The 12,796-nt window shown below is 45.3% G+C and overlaps 1 protein-coding gene across 3 annotated transcripts; it reads right to left on the reverse strand.

The window, feature by feature from the left end:
• Positions 1-1,674: 1,674 nt before the first annotated feature.
• Positions 1,675-12,668, reverse strand: pcdh18b (protocadherin 18b). 3 transcript variants are annotated; one of them, XM_023393324.2, is made up of 4 exons: positions 9,761-12,668; positions 9,214-9,269; positions 8,697-8,866; positions 1,675-3,181 (listed from the first exon to the last, which is right to left on the reverse strand). In XM_023393324.2, exons 1-4 carry the CDS (start codon positions 12,260-12,262, stop codon positions 2,223-2,225), a joined length of 3,687 nt encoding a protein of 1,228 aa, XP_023249092.1. In that variant the 5' UTR covers positions 12,263-12,668; the 3' UTR covers positions 1,675-2,222. The 3 variants fall into 3 exon arrangements, with proteins under 3 accessions (XP_023249092.1, XP_023249093.1, XP_023249091.1); XM_023393325.2 differs by having other exon boundaries at positions 8,751-8,866; positions 9,214-9,302; XM_023393323.2 differs by having other exon boundaries at positions 9,214-9,302.
• Between the last annotated feature and the right edge of the window lie 128 nt (positions 12,669-12,796).

Here is a 12,796-nt window from a genome sequence, read left to right on the forward strand (position 1 = left end):
ATATCTATGATGAATTTTTATATGGCATCACATGTTCTGACCTTATATGTTAACAACATATATTTAATTTATATATGCAACTTAAATAAAACAACATACATATAAAAATTCTATGTGCTCATATATGTTTTTGTCTTATTAATTTCTCATTCATTTTAAACATGTCTCTTCCCATTCTGGGGAAGTGCTCTCAGACTTTTGGTCTCTGCTGTTTATAATATCAACATATATCAACAGGCTTTGGGATGGATATATATGTAACATATGTCTACAATATAAGCATAGGTATATAAATATACATATTTGTATGGGCTACACATACAGTATATGTCAATATATGAAATTGTTGCAATTTGTAATAGGTTCCATTATATCATTTTTTACATATGTTTTTATTTTATATATACATATATTTCATATAAGTCAATATATGTACATATACTACATTTGTGTATAAACTCATAAACAAAAGTAGGACTGCAGCTAATGACTATTATCACTAATCCATCAGGGGACGTCCTCCCGTCTTCTTCTGTCTGACCAACAGTCCAAAGATAATTCAGTTTACAAAGATTTCAAACAGAGAAATCAGTGAACCCAGACACCTGAGGAGCCGGAAAACATTCACGCTGCTGTATAAATGTAGGAAACAATTAATTGTTGTTGATTCATTTTCTGTCGATTGACCAGGTAATTGACTAAATGCACTGAACAAGAATGTTAATGAATTCTTCCCCAGCCCAGCACATTGGCCCAATGTGTAACATTAGACTCTTTACATGGATGTTTCTGAGTATAATCTGACCTCTTACTTCATTCAGAGTAAATGTTCAACCTTGTGAACAAGCAGCTGACAAACCAGTCTCAGCACGAGGGCCATTTAGTAGCTGCTCCAGAGCTTTTGCTCACACGGATGTCCTTCTACAGTCCTGACGACTGTGCAGACCTGAGCTGTTGAGGAAGAGTGTGTGAAGCAGTTTAACTTTGACAAAGCACAAAGACCTACTTCATTTCCTTTCAATCCACTGCACAGAGGAAGGATATGTTTGTGCGATCTGCGGTCTACTCCTACAGCGACATATTGAACTGGGAATCTTCTGTATATGGAATAGAGTTCATGTTGTTTAACTTATTAAATAGCTACACAATGTTCATTCATTCATTTATTTTCAAAGCTGCTGATGTGGTTTCCTTGAATATCAATCAATTTAGAATGTCTATTAAACATCACTTATTTCTGGAGGGGTATATTGCAAAAACAAATGATGATGTTAAAAAACATTTAGAGAAATGGGAAAGTTTATTGAAGAAGGCTGTTAAAAAAATGTATGTAATGCACAATCTGAATTATTTAGCCTTTGTTTTGTTTTGGTTTCTTCTTTTTGTCTTTAATATCTTATTCAGTTTGGAAAGCCTGGTTGATATTGTAATGTTATGTGTCTGTGTTCATTATTAGGTTTGTTTAGTGTGACCTAGTATGTTACCTGTTGTTTTCAATAAAAAAAAAACCTTTGCTATATATGTATAAAAATGCGTAGTCTGTATGTCCGTCTTTCTCTCACATCATCCTGCAGACAGACTCGTTGTTTCCATAATAATCATATTAAAGATCTTCACGAAGTCAATAAAGAAAAGCTCCCGCTACCAAAACTCCAATATAAACCACAGAGTGAATAATGTTTGTGTATTATTTTTATTTGTGTACCCTCCCCGTCCCCACAACAGATCACAAAGACAAGTGTCCATTAATATATTCATGTATACATATCATAGTGACAAATAAAAAAAAAAATCACAATACAAAAGACAATTTAAATACGTAGAATGTCAATCGCATGTCAAAGTCTTGATTCAATGCTTTTTTACTCAACATGCATTCAAAATATAAAAATAGACTTCTGATTAAGTTTATATACACTTTTTTTTATAAATATAAGTATACAAATGTATTTTTAAAATACAAAGATAAATACAGTCACATAGTGTACATTGTGTACGAAACCAGCAATTACAAACATTTTTTGGATATTTAGCATTCACAAAACACAATTATTACATTAGAAATGCAACTTTAACGACAATTTCAGTTTTTTGTCTTTGTTTCTCATTTCAGTTTCTCCTCTGTCCTTTTGCCTCCCTCAGCTCCTCGCTTTTATTGTGAAAGTAAAAGGAAGCAGTCAGTGGGTGGTGAATAAATATAGGGGATAAAAAAAACAGGAAGTCTAGCTCTGCCGGACGTCCTGTAAGAGTTTGTTGATCTCAGCCACCAGTTCGCTGGCGTCCACCAGCTCGTGGCGGCTGTCGCTGCGTTTGCCCTGCAGGTGGCTGAGCACAGAGTCAAAGTCGTCTTCCTCGTAGTTCTCTGGGATCTCCTCCATGGCGGGTAACCACTTGCAGGAGGGCCCGGGGAGCGGGAGCGGTACCGCCACGGGGGCAGGGGACGGCTGCATCAGAGTGGGGCTGACCAGCGCCGTGAGCAGGGGGCTGCTGTGGGGTTTGGGGGTGTGGCCGCTGTTCTGAGGGCTGTTTTTGGGGGCCTGCAGGCCCTTGTGGCTGTTACTCTGGGAGCCGAGCTTGGTGCTGGGTTTCAGGGTGTGGTAGCTGCCACCCTGGTGGTGGCCAGATGGGCCAATGCTGCTTCCCGGGTTCTGGAAGTGGGTGTTGGCAGCCCAGGCCGCCACGCCCTGCTGGTGGACAGAGGGACTGGGCTTGCCGGGTAGATGGCCCCTCCTGCGGTCTAAAGATCCAGTCATGGGTACACCCACACCGCTCAGGCTAGTCCCTTTCTGGTTCTCGTTGACTTGGACGTACGAGTCCAGACCCTGGGGAAGCAACCTCTGGAACACACTGCTCATCTCTGACAACAGCGACGTGGTCCCGCACAGGTCTTCATCTCTGTCCTCAGCCCCGCCGTCTTCTCCCCCCTCCTCTTCGCCGCCGTCCTCTCCACCCAGGTCCTTGCCGAAGGTGGAGAAGCTCTGGTTCCGGGCGGTTCCGGTGTCAGTGCAGGGCTGCGGGGTCTTTTCCTGTGAGAGGTCAGCAGTTTGGCGGGCTTCTTCCCCGGGGATGTAGAGGTTGCTGCGGTAGTCGGAAGACGTCGAGGCCGGGGAGGCCAGGGGGGGCATCCAGCACTGATCTGAGTGACCCAGGACACGACACTCCTCTGTGCAGAGCCTCATAGCTGCAGAGAACAGACACAAAGACAGAAACACTCATGAGTAATCAGAAATACTGAGCTGCACACAGTCACATATAACCAGGGCATAAAACCTCAATTCCTTTTTAATAGCAGCAGAAATGTGTCCGTAGCACCGAGGATTAAAAACTGTGCATTGAATATCTGGCTCGATTCTTAATCTGCTTTACGTCTTTGATCAGAAAGTTTCTGACTTCAATCAAAATTCTGCCCATTTCATTTTATTCAGAAACTTCTTTGCCTGTGACCACTAGATACCAGGATCAGGTTCTGATGACTCCACCCACACATACTCACTGTAAAGTATCTACACTTTAGGCAGCAACTAACCATCATTTTCATTATGGATTCTGACCTCTTCAAACATCTCCTTTTGTCAAAACAACAAAAACTAAAGTCCAGAGAATTCACCTCAACCGTGTGAAACACAGAAACCAAACCGTTGACATTTGAGAAGCTGGAACCAGAGAATATTTATTTTTAGTTGATTAAACGAATGAAACAATTCAACTGTTATCAAAAGCTAATAATTCTCTGTTGATCAACTAATTGATTACTTGCCTAATTGTTTGAGCTCAATTTACACTATATTAATTAGGAAATTATGTTTGAATGTGAAGAATGTAACAGCCTGTAACAAGGGTTTGTAGGCACAACGATTAAACTGTTTGTCCGTTGACCATGTGACCGTCCGTCCAGGCAATAAGGCAAATACCAAAACAATGAGGTAGGTAAAAGGAACCAATGCAATTAAAGGAGTAATTATATACAACTAAATAAACAAACTGATATATTAGATAATAAAAACAATAAATAAAAGAGATATAATTTATTGTGTAGATAATAGTAAAAGAGATCCCAGTTTTTTCACGTGTGAACCAAAACAACCATAAATGTAATCACGGAGATGTGAAGGCGACTCCTGACAGCGAGTCTGTTTCCGCCCAGCCTGCCTCTCCTCAGGTGTTTGTGCTGCACTGTCTCTGGAAACGCAGTGGAAATCTGCTCTAATTAGTCTGAAAGGCTCTCTGCAGGAGCACTGCCTGCTACCTTCCAATGTATTTACCACATAGAGACAATTCAGCAAGGCCGATCAATGCTTATTACCCATTCAAAATAACTCCTCCTCTAAAAGCCCTGCATTTTTCCCTTTCAAGTCGCCCTTTTCAATATTAAATCTTCAAATAGGAAATCTCTGAAGAATAAATTAGACAAATCAAATATGCCAACTTAAAGCCTTCATTAAAGGAGTGCGGCGCTTTTCAGCCGAGCTATTGAGGGACTTCATTATCCCCTCATTAACATGAAAGGAACATTTATAATACATCTTAGAGCAGATGAAATGTGCATTTGGATGCACTGGAAGGAGGAAAACAGTGTGGGGGCAGCGGCAGATTGGGTGCCCTGCTGATGAAAGGCTAAAAATGAAAGATTTAACTCAACTGATTTGTGTGCAAAAATGAAAGAAATAATGTGGCAGGCAAACATTAACTGAAAGCCTGCCTGTCTGACTGACTGCAGTGTCAATTCAACGGACTTACTGACTGATTTACGTGCCAGGGAATTATCTGGCTGGTTTATTTTGGGGACTACGTGGCTGACTTTCTGTGGATAATGTGTTCGTTTAATTCAGAGCTTTTTATTTTAATGGAGTTTATCAGAAAACAAATTCTACTTTTATTCCTGATACAAAGCAGCAGGCGCTCCTTGTTATCTGGCGAGCAGAGAGAGAGAGAGAGGCCGGAGTGCTGGCACTAGACTTTGTGAGGGCAACAATGTGAGGACACACAGCGGGGCCCCGGGGCCAGTCTCACAAAGATACTTCAGGCTGCTCTCTAGTGTTGGTCCAGTCATAGATCAGTCAGTTAGTCAGACTGTTTCCCTAAACTAAAAGCTGACTCATTTAACACAAAAACATTAGACACCTTACCCCCAGGTTAACTCATGATATGATATTCAACATAGTCAATAACTAAAACACCTTTGTGCAACAGATGAATTCAGACTCAGTCTATCTGAAGTCTGACTATTTTGTTGAAGCCTTGTGTCTTGTGTCTTTGAGAAACCGGCCTGGTCTCAGGTCTGAGACCATGTTCCCATGCGCTTGAATTGCAGTTTCATAACAACAGGAATGGTGTAAATGGAAGCAGCAGAAGCTGAGATATCAGCTCAAGATCCAAAACAACTGGATCCTACACTTCCCATAATGCAACTTGATAGCGTCTTCCAACCAGAAACACAAGCGACAACATGGAACTGTTTTCCCAGGCCGAGTGGTACGCCTCACACGCAGGTCACTGGGTGCTCCTGTCACCCATTTAGAATGAAAGTAATAAGTGGCCTTCATGTGCAGCACATGTCCTCCCTCACCCCTGCCTGTATGTGGCAACACTGTTTACTCCTCATTCATTATGCAAAAAGGAACAGGGGCAGGCTTGACAGAGAGGATATTTTTAACCAACGCTCAGGTGATAACAAAGAAACTGCTGTCAGTGTCTCTGACCTGTACATCAGTGTCTTTGGACGGGAGACCTTCATATTCTGCCTCAAATCCCATCAACCCTTAGCTGCTGTGAGTTTTTCTTGATGACCAGCACTTCATCCACCCACCCGCATCTTCTCTGTTATATATGATTCTATAATGGCTATTTCCTATCATTTTTACACTACTGTTTGTATATAAATTCAACAGCGAGATACAACATGAGCTTTAGGCTACATCCACATAAACAGCGTTTAAAACTAAAATGATTTCCATCCAGACGAGTGTTTTAGCTCCGTATCAGATATAATCTACATCCCGACTAACACACACGAAAACACGTATCACGTGAGCAATCACGTACACTGATCATGTACAAGGAGCATGTAAACAGGAAGCAGATTGTCTACTCTGCAGTTGATTAGTCGCACAAAATACTCTGAAGGAGGAACAACCAAGACAGCTGCGGCGTTAAAATGCAGAATGTAAGTGAACAGCAGCTGCTAGCAAAGACAACAAGGTCAGTAACACTGTCATTCATTATCATGTATCATGTATTCACCACTGGTAGTCGCTGAGAGCCAATCAGGAGAGAGGTGTCTACGTCATCGTTTCCAAAGGTCTCAGTTTTCAGCCCTCCAAATACAACAAAACCCTAAAGTTTTCAAAATAAAACACAACCCCAGAGCTTTCAAAATAAAACGGGGTCAGCAGCATTTCCAAAAGTCTCAGTTTTCTGGGCTCGAAAACTCGAATGTGATAATAGGTGTATTTTTTTTTTAACTTTGAAAGCAGGTGGGAACTGCTGGCATGGTTCAGGGTTCATGCTACATTAGGCTAACATACACACCGTGACTCCAGGTTTGTATGAACAAATTTCCCAAGAGTCCTATTCTTTTAAAAAAAAGGAGCCAATATTAGTTGTTAAAAAGTTCTTGCTGTTTAAGAAAAGTTTGTATGTTCTTAAAGTGTTCTTTAAGCCTCTCAGAATGAGCTCTGCATCAAGATGAAGCACAATGAGTTTCTACCTCCTTCTCCCCTTGAGCAACACGGGCTGCCACATCCAGCATTAATGACAGGGCACCAGCTGAACACTGTTCCAAATCATCTCTGCTGCAGTGGACACAGGGGCGAGGGGCGGGTGAACATATAGAGGAAGAAAGGTGAGCTTTGAGATGTAATTATGCTCTTCAGGGAGCACAACTCGGAGCCAACTCCATAGCAACTACTCGTCACATGGCAATTAAATGCCTCCTTTTTATCAGAGGAGCGCGAGGACTTCATTTTGGACGGCTGAAAGTGAAGGCTTGAAGGTGGGAAAAGGAGACTGACTAACGAGCACAGCTCCTCCACAAAGCTATAAAGAAAGGGAGGGGAGGGGGGGGAGGAGGTGTTAGTGATGAGATTGTCTGCCCGTATGGGTCGACTTTAATTGGGATGTAGCTCAAATGCGGTGTCGAGTGACGGCTGTGTGGGAAGCTGGCTGGAAGAGAAGTGGGAGGTCTGGGAGGACAGGGAGGATGTGATAAAAGCAGCTGTGGCAGCTCGCAACCTGTGTGACGTCAGCTGAGAGACGGAGGAGCCACCAAGTGTGTGACCGAGTGCCTCCAACTCCGCTAGTTTGTGAAACCTGTCAGATGTCGGACGCAGAATTTATGGAAGTCAGTCGGGTCAATCGATGATCAACAAGTGCTCAGAGCTTTTCCTTCTTAACTGGACTGTGCAGGATGGAGGATCAGATGAGCTGTCTGCAGAGATGTCAAGAGCTCAGTGACAGTGAGGTGAGACTCAGTGGTGACGTACAAACAGGCCGATGCACATGCAGACAACTTGCAATGCAGAACAAAACCGTCATGCCAGAACTGCTTAAACACTGTATTTCTAACAGGCAGCGAGGTGGGTTTCTTCACCTGTTTACAGGTGATGGCAGCATTAGACTGTGCTCATGTGGATTTGTGTGAGGCATCCTGCTGTGGTCTGTTCCTCCAAAAGGTAATCATATAAATAAAATCCAAAATGATTGTTTTGGATTATTTGTATTTATGTATTTATTTATTTTTATTTATGTTATTGGTCACTTGTCCTGTGGTGATCCCTTCCTACAGCCTGACTCCACTGTAATTGATGGGAGACTAAATCCTCAGTCCTCATTGTGTGGTGGTTCAGATGTAGCGAGAACTCAAGTAACATCAAGTGTGCATCCTCCAAAGTTCATTTCTTCTTGTGTGCAACTTCCTCTTTATGTCTGAGGAGCCACTCAGAGTCCTGAGACTGTAACTTTGGTAGATATCCACTTGATATATGTAACTCAGACTTCGTATTTTAGCTTTTTTTGCACAGAAAAACTGTGCATCATTGACGGGACGGATGACAGCAGCAATCATAACTGATCCTTGAAGATTTATAATTCCAAACTATGTATTTACCCTTACTAAAATGCTGTACATCAAGCACATCAATGTGTCAGTCTAAAACATCTGGCACAGTCCCCATCCAGGTGAGCCCTGGATAGGGACAGTGCCAGATGTTGTCGCGGTGACCCCCTGGATGGGATTACAACTGCAGTGTTGAGAAACTCTGTTTATTCGCCATGTAGTGATGTGGATGGAATAATTAATTACACCTTGTTAATTGTGAATCTTTTAGAGCTGAATGATTAGTTGATTAGTCAATTTGTTGATCAGCAGAAAATTAATCAGCAACTGTATTTTCTATTTGAATGAAACATAATTTTTAAGGTAAAAAATCCCAGAATTTTTTGGCTCCAGCTGTCAAATGTAAGGGTTTCCTGCTTTTCTTCATCTTATATATAACATATATCTACGGTATTGTATATATTAACTGACTCATGGTTGCCATGGTGAATCAGTTAATTAATTTGTGATTGCTACATTGTAAAAACTGGTGAAACTTATTTGGATTCAGAGCTAGAAGCTAAAGGGACATTCAGGGAATGATGGGATATGAAGGGAGGGTTGTGGGGTGTGGTGGATGAAGGGGGGGGGGGCAGGCGTGTACCTGCATGCGGTCTGTGCTGGCCATCAGGGGCATATATCTCAGTAAAGCCCTCACCGAGGAGCCTGTCCATGGGTGACTCCCTGCCCGGCTCGTAGTCGCTGTCCCCGGCCTCGCTGTCTCCGCGGCCGCTGTCCTTCAGACTGAACTTATCCATCTCATTCAGGGCGTATCTGCACAGAGACACGCTGAGGTTTGATACAATTCTCACAGAGGGCTGCCTCATCATTGACAATAATATCATCAAATGGAACGATATGCTACAGATGGATAATAAGGTGCACAGAGAGCAGAAGGGGTTTTACATAAAATTATGCAAATGTGAAGTTATTGAGCAAACAGTTTGACTCTAAACCAGGAAGCTACAGGATATGGATGTTAGGGGGTTTGTGAGAGCACAGACAACAGAGAAAACCATGTGGAAATGTTTTATCATCATATCATAGAGCTGTATCCTTTAATTTTTAACTGACTTCTGACAACAAAGGCTTTCAAAGCATCATTTTTGCATGTGCATTACCTGTAGCTCCTGGTGTATTTGTTGCCTCTGAAGCTGGGTCGTGGCTGGTACTGGCCCTGATGGAGCATGGACAGAAGCTGTGAGACTTGCTACAATCCCAAGAGAAACAAAAAAAAAAGACAAAAAAGAAATAAAAAGACAAAAATAAAAGGAAAAAATGAAGACGGGGAAAATGAATGGAATCAAACAACCAAGGCCACAAGACAATGTTGGTGGGGAGGGATACTGTAGGGAGAGGGTAGGGGTGTGTGTGTGTGTGTGTGTGTGTGTGTGTGTAGGTGTTTGTGTGTGTGTGTGTGTGGTGGTGGGGGGGGGGTAGGCATGACTTTGTGACTTGCTACTGAATGTGATGGTCAACAAAAACATAACACGAAGGCTGGAGGTAACAGAATGTGGAACGAGGCATAAATTCATAACAAATACTGAATATAAGACCAAATGAAACCTGCACAGTACAAACATGATTACATGTCATGTGTTTAGCTTTGAATGAAGCCGTAGACAATCTAGGTTTAGAGTAAATGAACTGTATTCATCATCGTCTTACCTCTACAGGAGGCGTGGCGTGGGCCAGCTCCAAGGCAAAATTCTCCGGCACATGATTGGAGGAGATGGTGACCAGACTGTTGAGTGACTGGCGGCTGTGATGGCTCTGCCTGCTCCCCAGGGTGCCCCTCTCAGGTGTCGGGGAGGCCGAGGGGGAGCGTGGGTGAGCCCGCACAGGCAGAGTCCCGTTGACAGTGGGGACCAGGGTGATGTCAGCCTTGTGGATCTGCCTGGCGGGCTTCTTGGGGTGGTTCTGGTAGCTGCTCTCTGCCACACGGCAATTGTAGTTGTGTCTGGGGTCTTTCTTCTCCCGGCTGCAGCGGGCGGTGGCAAACATCACCATGACGATGAGCAGCAGAGCGCAAACGGCACCCAGAGAGATGATGACGATGAGGGAGAGATCCATGGAGGCCTGGCTGGAGCCGGTGGGGTAGAGAGGGGGGAGGATGTCCATGTTCTCCTGCAGGGAGAGCCTGAGGAGGGCCCCCGTGGACATCCGACTCGTGCCTCTGTCCTGCACTTCTACCTTGACCTCCATCACATCCCGAGGAGCCTGCTCCAAGCTGGCGTTGGTTCTGAGCTCACACCGCCGGGCGTCCATCACAAACAGCCCATCCTCATTGCCGCCAACAATGGCGCAGCTCAACTCTCCATTGGCGCCGGCGTCGCGGTCTGTGACTTTAAGCGTGGTGATCAGCTGACCCGGCGACGCGTACTTCCACACCAGAATCTCAGCGGTGTGATTCTGGAGGGAGGGGGAGTGGATGATAGGCGGGTTGTCGTTTTCATCCAGAACAGTCAGGAGGACGGTGGTGTTCGCAGACAGCACAGGGTTTCCCCCGTCACGTGCCTGAACTGTGAAGGCGATCCGGCTGACGTCTTCGTGGTCAAAGCTGCGCAAGGCGTAGATGGCGCCATTGGAGGGGTCAATGGTGACATAGGTGGAGATGGGGCTCCCTTGGACCATGGCGTCTATGATGGTGTAAGTGACTTGGCCATTGGTGCCCAGATCTGGATCTGAGGCCACCACGGTCATCAGGTAGGCTCCTGGGGAGTTGTTCTCCGATTTAAAGACCTCATAGTGACTCTTCTCGAAACGTGGAGGATTGTCGTTTTCATCCAGAACCTGAACGGTGAAATGTTTGATGGTGGAGAGGCTGGGAGAGCCCCGGTCCTCGGCTATGACCGTCAGACTGTACTCCGACCTCTTCTCCCGGTCCAACGAGATGTTGGTGAGGATCATGTAGTTCTTCTCGTACGTCTTCTGGAGTCTGAAGTGGCCGTGGCCGTGCAGCCTGCACACCACCTCGCCGTTGAGCCCCGCGTCGCTGTCTTCAACACGCACCAGAGCTATGAAGGTGTCCACGGGGGCCCCCTCTGAAATGTAGGCCACTTCCTCTTTGCCAGGCGTCATCAGGTTGATGTTTATCTCCGGTTTGTTGTCATTTACATCCACCACCTTCACCACAATTTTGCAAAGTCCAGGGATAGAGTTGGGGCCTAAGTCCTGAGCCTGAACATCCAGCTCATAGGACGCGGTGGTTTCATAGTCCACTCTTTTAATAAGAGTAATGTGGCCGTTTTCTGGATTTATTTTAAATGTCTCCAGGATTTTTGGCGAGACATGGCTGCTGAAAGAGTAGACTATCTTCCCATTAGTGCCCTCGTCTGGATCTGTGGCGTTTAAATCAATGATTAGAGTCCCAAGGGGGGAGTTTTCCAGCAGATTGATGATATAAGCCTGCTCATCAAAGGCTGGGCTGTTGTCGTTGGAATCAGAAATGCTGATTTTGAGCAGAGTGGAGCCAGACTTGGGGGGCATACCATTATCCGAGGCTGTGAGCTGCAGCTGGTAGCTGGACTGAACCTCCCGGTCCAGCTCCCTCATCACCGCCAGCTCTGCATACTTCGCCCCGTCCGTCCGGGTCCGCACCTCAATCTTAAAGAAGTTATTGGGTGTTAAGGAGTAAGTGTGCAAAGAGTTCTCTCCGACGTCCGCATCCACTGCGCCGTCCAGCGGGATGCGCGTCCCCACAGATGCGCTCTCGGAGATCTCGATGGGGACAATGGCGCGGGAGAAGTGCGGGGAGTTGTCGTTAATGTCCAGCACTTCCACTTCCACATGGAACAGCTGCAGGTACTCCGTGGGGAGCGTGACCACGTCGAATTCAATCGAGCAGTTCAAGTTTTTCTCACAAAGCTTCTCACGGTCGATTTTGGTGCCAATGCTGATCTCCCCGTCCTCCTCCCGGACCGACAGGAACGGCGTACTCCCTCGTTGCATGGCGCGGAACCGAAAGGTCAAGGAACTCGGTAGTTTGGATAAAACCCCGGCTACATCCTCCCTTAACCGTGCAATAACCGTGCCGACTTTCTGCTCCTCGTAAACTTTGTATCTCAAAGTCTTACCGCCTGCGCCGAGCGCGAGCGCGGCGAGGAGCAGGAGTTTGAGCAGAGCCGCAGAGCAAATACTTCCCTTGATTTGGATCATTTTTGCCCCCATCTTCTGCGCGCACAAGTCGGCTATTACTTCCACAGAGGAAAAAAAAATCGGGGTAAAGGGGGGAGAGGGGGGTAGGTGTCTTCTCAGAAGTCTGGCATGTTGAATCCTCCGCTGCTGCTGCTGCTCACTCTCCGCAAAAAAAACTCCGCAAAATAGAAAAGGGAATAAATAAATAAATAAATAAAGATAGACGACTAAACTGCGCTTCTTTAGTCAGAGGATAAAACACAGATTGAACCCGCGGCGCGCTCCTTGTGTCTCTTGCATAAATCCAACATACATCCACCGCCTCCTGCGTGTGTGCGCCTCTGTGAGTGAGTGAGAGTGTTTGTCTGGGCGAAGAAAAGGCGCAGCTTTCTCCTCAGTCTGCGCGTGTGAGAGGAAGTGAGTGAGTGAGAGAGAGAGAGAGAGAGTGTGTGTGCGTGTCTGTGTGTGTGTGAGTGTGTGCGCTCTTCTCTGTCGTCGCTCCAGCCTCCCTTTCTCCGCCCGCCCAGCACCCAAACTGCGTCTCCTCTCCACACAAACACTCCTCAC

The sequence above is a fragment of the Seriola lalandi genome, unplaced genomic scaffold (genome assembly GCF_002814215.2).
Source record: "Seriola lalandi dorsalis isolate HSWRI2012SDOR001 ecotype SW California unplaced genomic scaffold, Sedor1 jcf7180002054933, whole genome shotgun sequence".
In the NCBI taxonomy this organism is placed as follows: Eukaryota; Metazoa; Chordata; class Actinopteri; order Carangiformes; family Carangidae; genus Seriola; species Seriola lalandi.

Excerpts from the sequence above, each read along its gene's own strand:
- pcdh18b (XM_023393323.2), bottom strand. The coding sequence starts at position 12,262 with ATGGGGGCAAAAATGATCCAAATCAAGGGAAGTATTTGCTCTGCGGCT. Across the intron at positions 8,867-9,213 it reads AAATACACCAGGAGCTACAG|ATACGCCCTGAATGAGATGG; the intron begins GTAATGCACATG and ends GTCTCTGTGCAG. Across the intron at positions 3,182-8,696 it reads CCAGCACAGACCGCATGCAG|CTATGAGGCTCTGCACAGAG; the intron begins GTACACGCCTGC and ends TGTTCTCTGCAG.